The sequence below is a fragment of the Chanodichthys erythropterus genome, chromosome 24 (assembly GCF_024489055.1).
Source record: "Chanodichthys erythropterus isolate Z2021 chromosome 24, ASM2448905v1, whole genome shotgun sequence".
NCBI classification, from domain to species: domain Eukaryota; kingdom Metazoa; phylum Chordata; class Actinopteri; order Cypriniformes; family Xenocyprididae; genus Chanodichthys; species Chanodichthys erythropterus.
The window spans coordinates 24,334,371-24,354,050 of NC_090244.1; the positions used below are offsets into that span (position 1 = coordinate 24,334,371).

At 36.6% G+C, this 19,680-nt stretch overlaps 1 protein-coding gene across 3 annotated transcripts in view; it reads right to left on the reverse strand.

Moving 5' to 3' along the window:
* The window catches only part of banp (BTG3 associated nuclear protein), a 56,016-nt gene that overhangs the window by 24,074 nt on the left and 12,262 nt on the right, over window positions 1-19,680 (reverse strand). Inside the window, exons 7-11 of one of the 3 annotated variants that reach the window (XM_067380245.1) lie at window positions 17,570-17,809; window positions 13,492-13,653; window positions 9,314-9,441; window positions 6,000-6,071; window positions 4,305-4,349 (exon numbers count right to left, since the gene is read on the reverse strand). In XM_067380245.1, coding sequence (XP_067236346.1) covers window positions 4,305-4,349; window positions 6,000-6,071; window positions 9,314-9,441; window positions 13,492-13,653; window positions 17,570-17,809 — 647 coding nt within the window. Of the gene's footprint in view, window positions 1-4,298; window positions 4,350-5,999; window positions 6,072-9,313; window positions 9,442-13,491; window positions 13,654-17,569; window positions 17,810-19,680 lie in introns of all 3 variants that reach the window. The other 2 variants (XM_067380243.1, XM_067380244.1) reach the window with 2 other exon arrangements.

Here is a 19,680-nt window from a genome sequence, read left to right on the forward strand (position 1 = left end):
TATATCTATTGTGCTTGCAGAAAGGTCCCGAAAAAGGGTTTTTGTCACATAGTTTTAACTGATTGATGTACTGCTAATGTAAGCGTCCTCTCAGCTTCAATGGCAAACATACTGCTGTTCTCCACTAATGCTGTTCTCCACTAAGTGCAGCACGCAGCCTTGTGTCAAAACAAAACAGCGCGAGACATCAGGGATAGTTTTTGTTTTGCCTCTAGTAGCCATTCTCAAACTGTATAAAGACAGTGGACCTTTCTCAGCCACTCTAGCAACGGACGCAACCCGGAAAACTATCAGTATGGATTTTGGTCCAGCAATCGGTTCTCTGTGCTGATTAATCAGCAAAACTGATCAATAGGTCGACCTCTAGTGTCTGAAGTGATCTACAGAACCCCAACTCGGTGAACAGCTGTGCACCATCCTCTTGTGTAAATAGAAATAAATAAAGAACTCTTGTTCATAGAAAACAAAAGGACTGAGAAGTTTCAGTAATAAACATCTGCAACATCTGGTCTGAAGAATTTGCAAGCACAATGTGGAACTAACCAATTGTACCAACTAAAAACAAAAGACTTCAGCCTTCTAAACCTCTTTTCACGCTCTTCCCTTCTCTTTCGACCTGTACCTCTATTAGTTGTCGGGGTCAGATCAGAGGGCAGGAGAGGGGGCATCAGATAAGAGCATCCCAAGTGGTCGCTGACTGATTTAACACAGTTTTAATGCTCCTTCACTTTCTCTCATAAAAGACTTTCATGTGCCGACTATGTGTGTGTTTGTTTTAGATGGTGGAAGGGGGATAAATGATAAGGCATTCCATTATGGACTGACAACCTTTAAATCATGGGCTCTTCCCCATCAGCAAAGAGAACATTGCAGGCAGATGGGGATGTAAAAACTTGAATACAATTCAGATACCCTTCTTAACCAGGCAAATCCCTTAGTAAGGAACTTCACACTGCTCTTTTTAAGAGAAGGTCAGTATAGACTGTGTCTTTCAAGCTCAAAATAGAAAGAAAAACACCATGAAAGCACCTTAAAAGAATCTGAATGACATGTGGACTATGTTCCAAGTTTCCAAATATTCTCTAAAGCTCTAAAATCAAATATAGTGCCATTAGACGTGTTGCATCAGGTTTGACGTCAATGATGTCCAAAATTCTCCTTTTGTCTTCTACAGAAGAAAGTCATACAGATTTGGAAAGACATTAGGCTGAATAAAGAATGACAGATTTTTCCTTTTTGGGTAAACAATTCCAAGACATTCTGAAATAATGTCAAAAAATATTATTTACCTTGCCAAAAAGTGATCCATATGCACAACAGACACTTATTGTCCTGATTCAAATCCTTCTTCTGAACTGTGACCCGAATCCAGATTAGTCATGGTCAGTGTTGGGGAAAGTTACTTTGCATTACAATATTGTGTTACTCCCTAAAAAAGTAACTGTGTTTTTATGAAAATTAATGTGTTACACTACATTTGCGTTTTTTTCTCACCTGGACTGGGCTTGCTTGTGTTTTTTTTTTTAATAACAAAAAAAAAAAGTTCTATTTTTGTCAAATGTTGAGGCCCTTTCACACCAAAGCCTCAGGCTGAAGGAAATGCATATTCACTCCTGTACAATAGAGAACACACACAGCTCAAACAAACCTTTCAGCTGTGCTGCCATTCTGGATTAAAGAAGAACTGGATACAGGAGAAGGAAGTCCAACACTCTTATTTCTAAAACTAATCTAAAGTAATTTTTGCTTATTAGTATGGTTGAATTAGATAATTGAAGATCAGCAGCAAAGACATTGGTTAATAAAGTGAGATTAAATACATAAAGTATATTTGTGTAATTTAATATAGTTAATTATTACAGTTTTGCATACAATTCTGAGATTGCATTCACTGTTATTATTTTGAGGAATACTGAATATTTTCGTGCAAGTGAGATGTTCACACAGCGCACACAAGTGAGTGAGTACACCCCACTGAAAGTTGTTTTTGTGTTCATTGAGATATTGTTTAAAATGTTACTTTTCAAAGGGTGTGTACTCATTTACACTGAGCACAATATGTCAAACCCTAGTCCATGAAACCATCTTGATTATGCTGCATATTCTAACTGAATATCATAATTTAAATATAATATTAATAAACATAATTTACTGAATCTCATGTTGTTTCAAACGTATTTTGCTGCTTCCATCAAGCAGAAAAGGAGACATTTTAAGGAATTGTGCTGGTCGCTCTTTTCCATGCAATTAAACTGAATCAGATTTTTCAAGCTTCAAAAATGCCACAAAAGCATCAGTGTTCCATATGAATCATGCTCCATATTCCAAAATGTCTGACTCATACATATGGAGTTCTTGGAGTTTATGAGAGTAGCAGCAGTTTACAAAATCCAGTCTGAATGATAAATTTTAGGTACACTTAAAAATTAAAAAAGGTTCTTTACTGGCCATCTATGGTTCTATAAGGAACCTTTAACATCCATAGAACCTTTCCAATGCACAAAAGGTTCTTTAAAGTGAAAAAAGGTTCTTCAGATTATTAAAGTGCCCCTTATGCTTTTTCGGATATTACCTTTCATGTAGTGTGTAATATAACTAACTTTTTATGAATGTAAAAGGTCTCAAAGTTTCAAAGATCAAAGTGCAGATAAATGATTGTCTCCCAAAAGAAAGAACCAGTTCTGAACAGCCTGAAACGAGTCGTAAGTAATTCCAGTCTTAGTTTCTGCATGAACTTATGTAGGTTTGTAACAAATTTGCATAATGCCAGTCTATAGTCTTCTTTAGCTGCCTGTGAACATGTACTTTGACCCTCAAGCACTGTAGTTGTTGCTGAGGTCTGGAAGAGTTTGGTTTGAGTGGTCAACATGTCAAGAAGACTACATTCTTTTGCGCTGCGAAGGCAAATCCACTTTTCGTGCACTTTCAAAAGATGAGGACTCAAAGCTTTGAGGTGACCGCAGAACTGCTGGCCTGAAGATCTGCTGACCTAGAGCATGAGTGCAAGACAGGCCTCCAGCTGTTTACAGGATGCAGATGAGTCGAAGACAGATGAACTAGAGCACGTGGAGATGAAAAGAGAGGAGATGAAGGAAGAGGAGGAAGGACCAGAGTGAAGAAATCCTTGGAAGGGACAAAAAGACCTGATGCAGAGGGAGATGTGGAAGAGATCCAGGGATATCATCTGAATGCTGTCTCATATTCTTTCGCTCTCTTTTCTCTTCCTTTTACAATTTCATGTGAAAGCACAGATAGACATTGTCTAATCCATATTAGCAAGTTAGAGATTTCAGGAAACAAGTATTTTGTCTACGTGCAAACTTTGACACAGGGGACTGAATGCCCCTTCATATTTACAATCATCTGGACTCCTTTAACACTATGGGCGATATGCCAGGAAAATTTGAAAGAAAGGAAAACAACGCAAACATTTTCTCATTGCTACCATACAGATGAAAACTATCATCATAATAAAGCATGTTATGGGTGCATGAGTGTGTAAAAAAGTAGTACTGGGAAAAAGGCTATTAAACAAGCTGTGCTGATAAAACAGCAACTAAATCACCATTTAATTTTCTGAAGAAAAAATGAGCAATTTTTGCAGTGTATGTCCCACCACAATGCTAAATGTTGTTGTTCTATGGTTGCTAAAATCGGTTATGCAGGTTTCTAAATGTTCAGTGAAATAAAATTAAAAATTATATATATTTCATAACAGATGCATACCTGCCAAGGCAACATTTCGTATTTGTATTTAGTTTTATTTAGTACTTGTGAAATAAAAATTAATAAAAACTATTTAGGCATATTAAAAAAAATCTAATAACAATGACAAAAACACAAAATAATTACTAAAACTATCTAATCTGAAAATGAAAAATAAAAAAAAATAAAAAATTCAAAATGTATTAAAACTATAACACTATAAAAATTTAAAAGTACTGAAATTACACTGGCTAAGGTATTTGGAGTGGTTGCTAAGCAGCATACTGGTCGGTTGCGCACCTCACGGATGCACCTGTCTCTCAATACAAGATTGTGTCTCATGTTAGTAAGGAAGATAACAAACATGGATCCAAAATTTTGACATAGAGTTTGTCTGTGTGTGTGAAATGCTGCTGTTGCTTTTTAGCCCTGTTTGATCTAGAGTCCCTCTTTGATGTGATGGAACAGAGCTGAGAAACAGGAAGTGCACACTGTCCCAAACATCATATTCTCAAAACAACAAAAGAATGAGAGAGGACACAAAAAGACACTGTCACGTGGACACGGACCAATAAATGTAAAAGGGTACCTACATTTACCTGGCCGTCTTGCCCAACATGTACTTGGTGAATCTGTAGGTTGCCCTGCAAGAGAGGAAAAACATACATATTCAAATTTCAGCAACTGAATGAGGTACAAATTAGTGTCCCATGTTTTTTTTTTTTTTCAAAAGCATTTACAGACTTTTCCGGGGGTTTTTTTCACAATGCTTTGTGTCACATGGGGCACGGTAAAAGATGTGAGCACAACAGTCAAAAGAGTGCGTGTAGCAAAAATTTCATAAAAAGTAGCATCAAATGTTTGTATACTTATCTATAAAAATGGTAATTGTGGCCTATCCTTCTCAACTGTACCCAACAACTAAAATAGGCCTTGTCATATTTTTGACAAAATCAGTAGAATTAACATGTTTGTAATTAAAAAAATTTTAATTATAAACTAATTTAATGTATCAAAATTGTAGTATTTAGCTGTGTTCAACAAACCTGTTACCACATGATTTTCCATCATTACAAAAATTAAAAGTACATTTGAGCATTTGAACCCTTTCCACCGCAGCAAATTTAATTTTTTTTTCATTTTCCCCAGTTTTTGCAGTGTTGCAGTATTATGCCTTTGTGAAGCCCAACTATTCCACCGTTACTCTAGATACTGTACGAAGAAAAGAAAAAAGAAAAAAGTTATCCAGTTTACCAATAACAATAAACCAACATTTAGCCCCAGTTTAGCTAGCCCCAACTGTAAGCTAAATGTTTTTACTTTAACTTATTTTTTTACATTATGTTCCCCATGTTCATTAGTTTTTTTAAATTATTATTTAATTTTGTTTATTTAATCTTTTTTTCCTACAAAATAAGGAATCAAAGTTTAGTAACAGGGTTGAAAATATTGCAAAGTGAAACACCTCATGAATATTTTGTTTGCCCACCTGAGGCTGATGATTAACATTTCTAAAGTTTTTCACAGACCATTTGATGAAAAAGAAAAATGAAAAAATTTTAGACATTGTTTTGTATCTTATACATGAAAAGTAGCAGTAACATAACAGTTTTTTTTATCAGTGATAAAATTACTGCACCACAGCAAAGTTTCAATCATGTTCTCCATCTGACTCTTAAACACACACCCACACCTGACAAATATCTGGATAAAGGGAAATGGTCTTACGACGGCTCATTTCCTTTACAAACTCTCTCAGATAAATGGTTTTGATGAGGCGGGCCAAATATATTACAAAGACAGTCTTTGTGAGTGGAGGTTGGATGAAGTGGCACGCTGTTGCTAAGCTCTGGACTTAAAAACAAACAATATCACTGGGAATTTACCAAAAAAATGAGCACTGAAAGTCTATGGTCATAATCAATTTTTTTGTAAATGAGGACAGGAAGCACTTTTTTTTTTCCTCTTCTCCACCCTCGCCTCTCTTCCCCTAGGGATGATGGATGGATCTGATCAAAATAATGTTTACATATTTGTGGATACCTTTACATAATCCTGTTCAAATCTAGGACACTGAGTACTCAAGAGCCTTAGAAATCAGAGCTTAGAGAAATATCTCTGCCAAAGATACTGAAACTGGTAGATCAGAAATAATTATGGATAGGTGCTGGTGTTTGTTGTCCCGACCCCCTGAGACCTTCATATCGTAAGCACAAATGAGGGGTAGAGTCACTCAGACAAAGAAGAATGAAAGTGTTAAGGAATAAACAGAAACCCAAAGAAATGATGCGTACCTCGCTGTCCTGTGTGATCTGCACCTGTTCCCCCTGTGGCACCTGTGCGATGTGGAGGTGTCCCTGCGGTATCTATGAACGAAAAAAATATATTGAAACAAATGTCATTTCCAATAAAGCTGTTGAGAAATAATTCTATTTGACTACTAAAAGTGTGAGAATATTATTCAACTGTGTGTATCTGAGTTACTGTGTGTATTTATGTGTGTATATATACACACTCTATGGACAAAAGTATTGGGACACCTGACCATTACACCAACAGGGACTGTAACTGCATTGCATTCTAAATACAGAGACATCCATATGGTCCCCACTTTGCAACTATAACAGATTCCACTCTTCTGTGAAGGCTTTCCACAATATTTTGGAAGGATTGCGAAATCCACTGTCGTGTCAATGTATATCCTTCTGTTTACTGGAATGTGCTTTCTCTCCATGATTTTGAAAGAGGCACCCAACATGTTAGTTCACCCAAAAAGTAACCTTCAGTCATAAATTACTCACCCTCATGTCGTTTCACACCCCTAAATCCTTTGTTCATCTTCTGAACTCAAATTAAGATATTTTTGATAAAATCCGATGGCTCAGTGAGGCCTCCATTGCCAGCAAGATCATTTCCTTTTTCAATGCCCAGAAAGCTACTAAAGACATATTTAAATCAGTTAATGCGAGTACAGAGTACAGTTAATATTATAAAGCAACAAGAATACTTTTTGTGCACCAAACCTTTTTGTATGAACAACTGGCACCCTGAGGAGATGGAGTGACTTGTTGTGGAGATTTTCTAAGTTTATCTATATGTAGCTTAGTACAATTGCTGTTTTTTTGAGAATTTATGAAAGAACGGCCTTCAAACTCCTTGTTAGCATTGAAGCTGACTTCTGCTGATGAAACAGCAAACTATTCTTCAATAAAATTTTCTTCAACTGATCAAATCTTTGACTCCTAGTCTTCATTCATCATATCTGGTCCTTGGGTCTTTAACTGTAAAATTCCCTACAAGCATTTGTGAGGTCAGGCATTGATGTTTGATGAGAAGGTCTGGCTTACAATCTGTTCCAGTTCATCACAAAGGTGTTTGATAGGGTTGAGTTCAGGGCTCTGTGCGGGCCAGTCAAGTTCTTCTACACCACACTCATCCAATCATGTCTTTATGGACCTTGCTTTGTGCACTGGGGGACAGTCATGGTAGAATACAAAAGGGCCTTTCCCAAGCTGTTCCCACAATGTTGAAAGCATAGAGCTGTCCAAAATGTCTTGTTATGCTGGAAGTAAGGGACCTAGCCCAACCCCTGAAAACAGCCCCATACCATTATCCCTCCTCCACCAGACTTTACATTTGGCACAATGCAGTCAGGCAGGTAATGTTCTCCGGGCATCTGTGAAACCCAGACTCATCCATCAGACTGCCAAACAGAGATGTGTGATTCGTCACTCCACAGAACACGTTTCTACTGCTCCAGAGTCCAGCGATGGCATGCTTTACACCAATCCAGCCGGTGCTTGGCATTGAACTTGGTGATGTGAGGCTTGAATGCAGCTGCTCAGCCATGGAAATCCATTCCATGAAGCTCCCGCCATTCAATTTGTGTGCTGATATTAATATTCCAGTGGAAGTTGGGAACTCTTCAGCTATGGAATCTTTATAAAGACTTTTATAGACCATGCGCCTCAGCACTCGATGACCCCAATCTGTGACTTTACATGACCTTCCGCTCTGCTTGCTGCTGTTTTTAATGCTTCCACTTTCCAATAATACCACTTACAATTGACAGCAGAATATCAAGATGTCAAAGGTGGCATCCTATCACAGAACCATCCTTGAATTCACTCAGCTCTTCAGAAAGACCCATTTTTTTCACATTTGTAAATGCAGACTGCACACCTGTGGCAAACACCACATTTACCAACAATCGCAATATAATTATGTTTTCTAATACAGTAATATTAATAACAAAATGAGTGTCATCTTTAAATAAAGTATTTACTAAAGTTATTATAAACACATGAAATGTGACCCTGGATGACTTTTGTCTCATGTTGCTTGGTAGTTCAGCATTGCGGTATGGAAACAATGCATTTTTCCACAATTGACGAGATGTGTTCCCAAACATTTGAAATTATTGGGTTTGTTAATCAGTTTTTTCCGCCACTGCTTTCCCAAAATTTGCAATAAAAGTCTAATTTAGGAAAGTTTATAACAAAATTACACAAGTGATCATTCAAAACCTAAAAAGAGTGTGTCATTGTTTGCCATATCTGACAGGCTAAAATTATCAGTTATGTGTGAATGACAAAAACTGAACATTTGAGAAGCCAAAGGGCTTGACAAAAGCTGACCATTGAGTTGTTGCCTCGGAGAGTACAACTATTACGGTTCGGTTCAGGGAGATGTTACACAAACAACAGAAGACAGATCCGTTTCTGAGTCTGCAGATGCCAAGAACTCCTCCACAAATTTTACTCTCTTGATTGTACATTGTGTATTCAGAGTTTTGATTGTGCTGTCACAATGTATGCAGATTATATTTCAGATGGTGTGTAGGGGTGGAGATGACCTCATGCAGCTGTGAAAGTCAGAGATCATGTTTAGGTTCTCAAAAGAGGCTGCATGAACAGGGACAGCGGAAATTCTGTTGCTAAAGCCCCATTAAATGCTTGCAGGGGATTGGCTTTTCCATGGAGCTACTTGCACTCAAGCACACAGAGATCAGGGAAACCCAGACCTTCTTTCAAAGAGAGTAGATATTTGAGAGTGTTTATGTGTTTGTCTGCTCAGCTGACACAGATTTGAAATGAATGGGTATGTAATACGTTACATGATGTGTGGTCCTGCAAATGAGTGAATTAAGTCAGATAATTGTGTTTTGTGAAGAAAAGTGGCTATTGTCCATGCAAAATTTGCTGCCACCTTGGCAGTGGTTGTATGGTTGCTAGGGTGCTCTGGGTGGTTGCTATGCATTTCTAGATATTAATTATAATTAAAAAAAAAACAACATTATTTTAATTTTATTAATAATGGAAGTTTAGCTGAACTTCAGCTTTGGGTTACAAAAGTTAATTTTTTTTATTAAAAAAAGCTACTGTCAGTAAATTAAGATTTGATGTATGAACTTCGATTAGACTCTTGTTGTGTCAAAAGTCATAAGAGGACAGACAGACAGACAGAATGACTGGATGGATAGTAAAACCTAATTTTTTGACAACAATCTGTATGACTTGAGTTATGAATTATGTCTGTTGTCAAACGGTTAACTGAAGATGTATTATACATTTTATGGACTTTTGGATTATGACATAAAGATACTCACAACTTGCACCTGTCCATCTTCTCCAATACGATGTATCTGAACTTGTTGTGTGGCTCCAGCCAGAGCGTAGTGCAAGGCCTGCTGGGTAGAGTTCTCGATAGCCGACGTCTCTGCAGCCGAGACTCCATCTGTTCAAGGACACACATAAACAAGTTTATAACACAGTCCAACTATGTGGGTCAAACCAGAAACTAGAGACTGGGACAAATCGTGTAAAACAACTGGTTTCAATAACAGAAGATGCTCAACTGTAACTGCCAAACAAACACACACACAGGCTTAAGTAAGATGAAGATAAAGAGAGAGAGAGAGAGAGAGAGAGAGAGAGAGAGAGAGAGAGAGAGAGAGAGCGAGAGAGACCACAGTCTGTTCCTTGTCATGATGTCTTGGATTTCTGTGTTATCAGACAAACGCTCTTTCGCATACACAGCCGCAGGTCACGTCCTCTGCAAAATATGTATGAATGTGAACATGTGCAAACCCAAACAATTGTAGAAGAGAACATACGATAAACAAGCTTCTCACAGAAGGAGAGAAGAGAAAGAGTTCACATACACACACCCTGAACTTGAGGAAAATCCCTTCCGAATGCTCTTGGACGTGATCCAGTGCATCTGCCAGATTAGAGCGTGTTTATACAGCGTAAATGATCTCAAAATACACAACAAGGGCTCTCAACCTAGCAGCCCAAACACACTCGTGCCCTAAAAATGTACGTAAACGCAACCCCTTAGTCTAAACAACGAGTATTGCTGACATGCTACAACAGCCTAGGAGCTTAAAACACACGCTCACCGCATTTCTGATTAAAGGTCGTCAAGTTGTCTCTGGAAAAATGGTGTGGGTATTCATTTACAAAGTTTAAGTGATTTTAAATCATTGCGAAGGGCATATTAGCAGTCTAACGTTTCTTTGAGGAAAAGGCACAAAATGTGACACTGCCGTTCTGTTAGTTTCCCCAGACAGAATGTGATCTGAGACTATGTTGGGTCTTTCCTAGGTTGCTGCTGAAAACCAGATTAAATTTTATGCATTTGAAAGGTCTCCAGACCAATTTGTCCTTTGTCCAGTTTTTACTTCTTGGCTGCTATCGGTTTAGCAATGCCCAAATTAAACAACCAAAAAAAAAAAAAAAAAAAAACTGTATTTGATGATTCTACGATGACAATTGACCCTTCGCAAAGACCCGCCCCCCTTAATTACTGTTGCTTTGTCCGACAAGCTGTGGCGCTGTCACGCCACACACAGTGAAAAATACATCGCGGAGCGAAGAGGACACTGACAACACGTCGACAGACAAGGCAGAGCAGGTTACTTGTGATATTAAACAAAGTCCCAGCTTTCAAACTGTGTAGTTATTAAAGAAATTCAAACAATAAAAACTGTTTTGTGGCTCTTTAATATGTCGTGACCATGGTCGTGACAGATTGCTGTAACGCCTCAGCTCAAGAGGCTCGTTAACCGGTCATCTCTTCCTACTAGTCCATTTATAGCATCAAATAAACATGAATGAACATGAGAATGAATGTTGTTTCAAACACGTAGAGACGTCAATATACACAATTTTTCAAGTTTAACTCCACCGAGGTTAATCTTCTAACTACTGGCTGCTTTGTCGGACAAAATGGTGGATACTGCGTTATGATTGGTTCGATCGCTTGTCAATCAAACTCGCGGCAAAGGGTCAATTAAACACATGGTATGATTATGTATCTGAAGATGGCTGTTTGATGAAAATGCTGCAGCTTTTTAAACATACAGAATTTAGTTGGATTTGTTATAGATATATATACATAGGTGCCTCACATTAGAGTCTGTTTCCAAAGCTATCCACCATATTGGAATGGTCAAATCCGGTCCGTGAACATTCGAGAACTGACTGTGCATCTGTAACCTAGTTATTCACATATATGAATAGTGATATCTGCAACAGACATTAGCAGATGATTTTCACAGATTTTAGTTTATCATTAATGTGATAATTCTGCATATGGATATTGCATATTGAGCTAAAAACATACAGAACACAACAGAAAGGCTATCCCATTTCACTAGGAATTTATAGCTTTGTGGTTTTTACAGCCATGGGCTGCCCAATGCTGTGACATTGTCAATGAAATTTCATTGATTTGTCAGGGTGAGTGATGAACAACATCATGTTAACCGTTCCAAGATGGCGGACGCGTCGATATGTCTGAGGTGGTCGAATGTGGCATCTACGTATACATATTTGCGATTTGTAGCCAGGCAGTTAGCACACATGCTAACAAACATGGTATGGTAATGTTAGCAAATGTTTTTTAATAAAACAATTTTGATAATTCTACAAAAACAATCCTTGTACAGTGTGTGAATATTGTTTGACAAGCACAACACAGTCAGAATTTTGTCAGATCCATGGATTAGCGGTTAACATACATGCTTAGAAATTTAAATATTCTGGAAACGAAAATTGTCACTTGACCAAAACACAGCTTCTAAGTTGAATACAAACACTTTTTTAAAACAACGTCTGTTTTTGCAGTTAGCATGGTATTGTAAAGTGTGCAAACAAACAAAGATATATATTATATATATATATATATATATATATTATATATATTCTAGCAGTTAGCTACAATCTTTGAATTTGTGAAATACTGGCAGCTGCCCAGTAAAAATACAGAATTTTGTAGAGTTCTTGTTTTTAACAGTTAACACACATTAAAAAAATATGGTAATGTTTGCAAATGTAAATGCATATATGTGAATAAACATGGTCATTTGACCAAAATGTTGCTACTTAGTAAATAAGTGGCATTTATCAGGGAACATAAACAGAAGCAAACATGCTTAAGCTTCCATTTACCATAACTTTTTAATAAACAGAGCCGTAGTTCACTGATAAGCTACGCAATATCGCGTTCATTATGGCAGATGAATCGCCATGGAAGGCGATTCATCTGCCATAATGAACGCCATATTGCGTAGCTTATCAGTGAACTACGGCTCTGTCTATTAAATGCTGCTCCATTTGAAAGCAGGTGATTGCGATTTAGCGGTAATCAGGGAACCGTCTTCACTGACGAAATGCGCGTGACAATTGCATGCGATATATCGCCCAGCCCTAGAGTTGATAAATGTTTATATGTGAATAAAAGTCTAAATTAAATATGTTCATCATATAAAGCAATCATGCCTCTTCATACAAAACCACTCAAATCATATGGATTCGTTTTACGACCTCTTTATGAACTTTTTGAGGCATCAAATTGGTAGCTGTGTAGCTGTCTATGGAGGGACAGAAATCACTCAGATTTTAGTCAAAATATCTTAATTTGTGTTCCAAAGATGAACGAAAGTCTTACGGGCTTGTAATGACATGGGGGGTGAGTAAATGATGACAGAATTTTCATTTTTGGAAGAACTAACCCTTTAAAAATGCAAAAAGCAAAAAATTTCCAAATATATATAGAATTTTGCAAGCTATGGCATGGTGTGCAGCTTATTTTCTCCATGCCCACACATCAAAAATGAGATATTTTTGTTGTCGGACGGAAACACTTTGTTCCTTGGATTGCAATAGTGCACATGTTCCTCCCGCTCCAAATCTGATTTGAAAGAAGGCTGAGAACCAGTTGGCTTGTTCTTAAGCTAATAGTTTAATCTACAATGCAGGGAGGCCTATTCCAGCTGGACATGGACAACAGAAGGAGGTGAAGCAATCGTAAGTGTATGGACCATTGTGGCGAATCAATACAGGATATTTGTGTTAGTCCGAAATGGGTCAAAGGTGAAGGCCTGTGAATCTCTGAGAGGAAGGGACAGGACGTGAGGCGTTGTCCTGAGATTAGAACCATCTGTTAGTTGAGGAAACATCAGTCACAGAGTTTTTCTCTTACACACAAACATAAGCGTGCAAATAAACACATGGGGGCACATGTGCACGCAATGTACACGACTTTTGCGCAAATGGACGCAAGGTTATATACATAGCTAATTCGATGGCGAACTAGCACATAGTACAACAACTGTGTATTCTCTCTCACACACACATACACTCACTCACAGCATATGTTAATGTTCAGTTGAACACATACCAGCTGGGCCTAGACACTTAGCATCAAAATCAAAGAGAAACAGGGCTCGTAAGTTTCGCAAGAGACAAAATTGGCGGGAAAGGGTGCAGGGGTCCATACCTGAGCTGTTCTGCGATGCGGGGGTCCGTCGTGAGAAACTTTTAACGGCTAAACTCTGTCCCCGTTGCTTCCGACGCCAAGCGGTTCGACACTTGGAATCAATGCTCTGCTTGATACGGTACCAGTCGGACTCGGTAATGGCGAACTTGTGGAACAGGTGACCTGGTTGCACATAGACAGAGATATTCACAACATTGATACCATGACACAATCAGTCAAGAAATATGGGACAAAACACTAACATTAGATATGTTTCCATGTGTTCCCATCCAAGGTTGTGAATTTAACTTGCAAAAATGGAATATCACATAAAATATTTGTGAATAAAACACTGTTTCCTTCTAATGTGTTCATATGTGGGTGCAAAATCGTCACTTCCTGGGAAATTGGCACAAAATATATCTAATATAAATAGAAGTTGCTGAAATCAGGCAGTCCACTGTACGTCTTTTTCATACCAGTGGTGTAGCCTCTGCTGTTATTATCTTTGCGTGTGAGAGTTCATTATTATGTAGTGAGTGGCAATGTGAAGTGGCAGCCGATTCTTCCCGTTTCCGAGACGCGCATCTCAATGCAGTGAAATCCGGTGGGTGCTCGGGCTCAGATACTCTCCATTCATTTTAACCAATAAAAAGTCATTAGAGGATCAAGAACCTCTGACTGCAGCGCACACAGCTTTCTTCTTGTCGTTATAGTTTATTTGAGGCAGTTTCCGTGGCGTTATTTGCTCTTGCAGATATTGTGTGTGCGGCTGTGCGCGCTCAAACTTTGTTCCATGTAAATCAAACATGCTTTTTCTCTAGAATTGTCTTCTCTCCTGGATTTAATGTTGCTAGAAGCTATCAACCATCAAACTTACATAACGGACTGTTAAAATAACACCTATAAATTGTAAAGAAATAAGTATCTTTTATAATAACTCATGTACAAATTATATCTTTTTCAAACTTAGCCCACTTTAGTCAGCCAGCTCTCTAGATATTTTTATTACCTATTTAATATATATTTTTTAAAGTTAAGTGCTTATTGTAGCCTAAATAGATGCTTATTGAATTATTATATTAAGCAAACCACTACTGATCATCCAATAGGACTATATCAGCATTAGAGTAATCAAAATGGCTCAGGGAATTTATGACTATAATCTGTATTTTTTAGAATAGAGATCACGTTTTTTTCCACGATTTAGAGAATTCATCATGAAAAAAAAATGAAATTAATGAAATACATTTTAACAGTCACTGGTCGCCAGATATATAACAGATATAACAGATACAATTTTTATTTAAAGCTTAGTTTCAAAGGTCGTCTACTCATTTTGATCGCGGCTACCGCAGCATCTGTATAAAAACTAGATTAAAAAATACAGATAAAAATTATATATATATATATATATATATATATATATATATATATATATATATATATATATATATATATATATATATATATATAATAAAATGAAACACTGTTTCATACATCATAAATTACTTTGTATTCAGACGAAATACAATAAACACTGTCATGTTACAGTATCTTGTGTTTATTGTGCATATGTAAACGAATATTGTCATTTGACTAAAGCAGAGCTGCTTATTAAATATAGAGATGTTTTTCGAATATAAATGATGAAACATTTCATTTTAGGATACATGGTCTAGCAGTTAGCATACATGCTTAAAAACATGATATGGTAACATATGCAAATGAATAGTTGCTACTTATTAAATATAAAGAAGATTTTCGAATTAATGTTCTAGCAGTTAACGCACATGTACTTAGCATGGTATTGTAAAGTGTGCAAACAAAGCTGCTTAGCAAATATTTAAAAAATCTTTCAGATTTATATTATAGCAATTACCAACCATGTTTGAAACCTTTGTAATGTGTGCGAACAAAGGTTGTTTGACGAAAACACAATTACTTATTAAATATAGAATTTTGTTGAGATCTTATTTTTAGCAGTTACCAGCACACATGCTTAAAAATATGATGTAGTAATGTTTGCTAATAAAAATGACCAATTCACCAAAACATTGAGAATAGTTTGCCAAGTTTTTCGAATTGAAGTTCTAGTGGTTAGCACATACGCGGTGAGTATGGTATTGTAAAGTATGCAAACAAATCGAAATGCTGCTGCTTCAGAACATTGCAGCCATGATATAATCTGTCAGGAAATAAGGGAGGACAGAAACACTGACATAATATTTAGTCATGCGATTATACTGCAAACAAATAAACTCTTTGCACTTTGCAGCAGAAATAAACATGCAAGCAAACAGCTCTAAGCAGCTCTAGGACAGAGCATCTTCCATTTACGGAAAAGTTCTTTCACGTTAGCCACTGTCAAGTACGATTTGTTCATGCAAAACTGCACATAACATTCCTCATATACATAATTTGCCCATACCAGCTCATTCTTCAATGTTACTTATGGCTTGTTGCAGGAAATGACCTACATATTGACATGACAGAAGATTTGTTGTGAATGAGAGGAGCGGTTAGAGATGCTTCTAATTAGTTCATGTGGGGAAAATACGTCTGGTGCCGACGATGAGACAGAACCGCAGATGAGCTACTTGAGAACTGAAATGACTTGAATTAGACAGAACAAAACTGAGATGAATCAAACTTACTCACCTAAACTGAACTGATATAATCAAAGACCTGATTTGTCACATATAAGTTTTGGAACAGATAGGCTTGAAAACTGGTTAATTACAAAAAAAAGAAAAAAGAAAAAGACGATGATGATTTTTGATTATTTTCATTGAATTAAAAACATTCTGCAAAACTAGTGTGGTCCCAATCCTAAACAAATGAATCTTATGAGAGTTCTTTTAGTGGATCAAAACAATACAGTGCTATCAGTGTAATCAGATTACCAAACAAAATTATAAGCCAGGAATCAAAACCTTACAGCACTGACAAGTGTGGTCCGACACCTGCACTAATGACTCTTATGAGCTGGTTCATTTTAGTGAATCAAAATCATACAATGCAATGGCTGCATCTGAAATCGCATACTTCCCTAATATATATTAGGCAAAAACAGTATGTGACAAACACACTGAAAATACTCAAAACACAACCAAATATAGAAACGTTCTGAAAATACTCACAATGCAACCAAATACAGAAACGCACTGCAAATACTCACAATGCAACCAAATACAGAAACGCACTGCAAATACTCACAACACAACCAAATGCAGAAACGTGCAGCATATACTCATGCACTTCAAATACTCACAACGCAACCAAATACAGAAACGCTATGCAAATACTCAAAAAGCAGCCAATTACAGCGATGCACAGCAAATACTCACAAGGCAACCAAATACAGAAACGCTCTGCAAATACTCACAATGCACATATGATCAGGATGTTAAAACAAACAAAAACTCACCTTTTAGGTCATCAAATCAACTGACGAGTAGACATTGAACAATAAGAGGTGCCAGACAGGTTCGTCACTTGTTGGGGTCCCCTTGAAACATTCTATTGTGGTCTGTGCTATTAGCAGCGTTTCTGTATTTGGTTGCTTTGTGAGAATTTTTAGGGCATTTCTGTATTTGGTTGCATTTGTGAGTATTTGCAGCACATGTATTGTCAAACTGATGAAGATGTTTTCTTAATTTGCTGGTGTTTTTTCTATTTGTATGTGTTTTCTTCAGCAAGTTGAGCTCTCTCGGCCACCGTAGTGTTCTGATTCCCAAATAAACAACTCTTACGTTCTTTTTAGTGAATCAAAACAATGCAATGCTATCAGTGTAATCAGATTCCAAAAAAAAAATGACCTTGATGAACTGGTTCTTATTAGTGAAACAAAATCATGCAGTGCCGTCAGTTTAATATGATTCTCAAGTTAATGACTCTTACAAGCCAGTTCTTTTTACTGAATCACACATATAATATACAACTTACACGCAGTATGTTGTAAGTAAGGCACAAAAGACCAATATCTGTATAGTTATTGACAGGCTGCTCATACGACAACATGAAGAATTGTTAATTATTCGACAAGACTGAAAATCATACTTATTTTGTTATTATGGGGGTCTTTTACTGGACTTACATCGAATGCCGTAGATCATGAGAGGGTCCAGCTGTTTCTTGCCATGCTTGCCCTGGCCGGAAAGGTTGGAAACGGCCTGCACCTCACGGTGGAACAGGTAGTCCAGCAGCGTCAGGGCCATTTTCTCTGCCGTGCGACAGTTGGTGCTAATGTGCAACATGTCTGCTTGAGATACTGGGCAGCGTACGCGCATCTCAGGGTTGTTCTCGTCACCAAGCCACGTTCCTGTTGGATAGTCCTCTATGGAGAAAAGAAAAAGATGTACGTTGGCATTATAAAAACGTTTTTACAAATGTACACAGTATTCCCTTTCAACAAGTAACTTGCCACTGCAATTCATAAGAATTATGTAACTATGAAGTTTTTTGTCAAAAAGAGAGGATGCTGAATATTAATAACTCAATGGAAACTAATATGACACTATTTTTTTTGATGTGGACCAGCAGCTCACATGGGGCCTTGAATGGGATAAAACACGAGAATGGGATAAAACATGAGAAAAACATGCATAACTTAGCGCATAACTTTAATTTTATGTATCTGAGCATGATGCTTCTGAACTAATCTAGACCAGGGGTTTTGAAACTGGGGTCCGGGGACCAACAGGGGACACAAAGGAGGTGCTAGAAGGCATATGCAATAAGTGTTAATATCAATTATATATATTTCAAGTAACAACTGTAACACATTTAGTCAATATGAAGTTAATTGCTTTCTAAAGTGTGTTTGGAAATTGTGAAATTAATCACAAATATTTTATTCTATAGATCAAAATGTATCTTTTAGTGTTTTGTCTTTCTAAGAAATTTTACTTTGCCACTGTCACCTTCAGCTTTTTAAATGAAAATATTTCTCTTCTGTTCTTATTATTTAAATAATCATTGTTATTTTTGTTAACTAAAGCTAAAAGAATTAAAAATCATTTTCGGTAACTGACATAAGGATGAAATAAAATAAAATATGATTATTTTTTTTCATTTTTTTGAAAAACAAAAATTGGAATAAAATAAAATAAATGCTAAAATTACTAAAACAAAAATAAAGCTAAATAGAAATAAGAAAGAAAATAATAATTCCAAAAGTACATGAAAAATACTAAAACTTAAAATAAAATAAAAATGAAAAAACTGAAAATAAAAATAAAAGCAGATATATTAATAATACTAAAATAACACTGCGAATAATGGATAAAAAGGATACACAAAATTCTTTAATTATTTACTTAATTTTTTTCCCAGATTATATTTTAATAATTTGAATATAAATGCCAATTATTTAACTTTGGAAACATGCTGTCCTTAAATCACCCTTACAATATTTCTCACACAGTATAAATGTATTTACACATGAAAATATGTAGCTGCCTATAAATTTTTGGAAGGTGGACCCTTGCAAATGAGTCTTTTATTATATTACAAAATTTGATATTTGGCAAAAAAAAAAAAAAAAAATAATAATAATAATAATAATAATTTCATCACTGTGGTAGATAATAAAAACAAAATTCATCACAACGTCATAAGAATATATTCAGGATTGGGAGTGGGGAAAAAAAAATGTAACATCACCCATTGTTTTCAATATTAGTTGACCAATAATCCCAAATATTTGTGGAGGGTGTGAGAACATGCACCTCAAAGCCTCTGGAGGTTGCAGACCTGAATTCTCAGCACACTCCAAACGCTCAGAGCAAATGCAAGAGTGTCCCCTGCTGGCGATTACTGCTCACCAAACACACTTCACAAGAGCATTACTGGTTAAGACCATTTAGGAAAGAGATGCTGTCTTTATTTGGACAAAAATTTGTGAAAATGTTGATTGAACTTTGACAGTAAGACCATCAAATTTATTCTTCACACTAAGAACCGAAATATTACATATCCAGGAATGCGTTCTCATCGTGAGTGTTTCAAGAAAAAATATTGTGGCATATTTTATCTCAGAAATTATTTTAGTTGGCATTTCTGTTAAATATTTGTATGTGTAGTACATGCCAAACATTGCTTTGGCAATAGCTGGCAGGATTTATTTGCCAGTCGGTTAGGGTTTATCATGGATGTGGGCTCCTGTGTCTTGTCAAAGCGTGAGTGTAAAAATTATGTTAGGGAGTA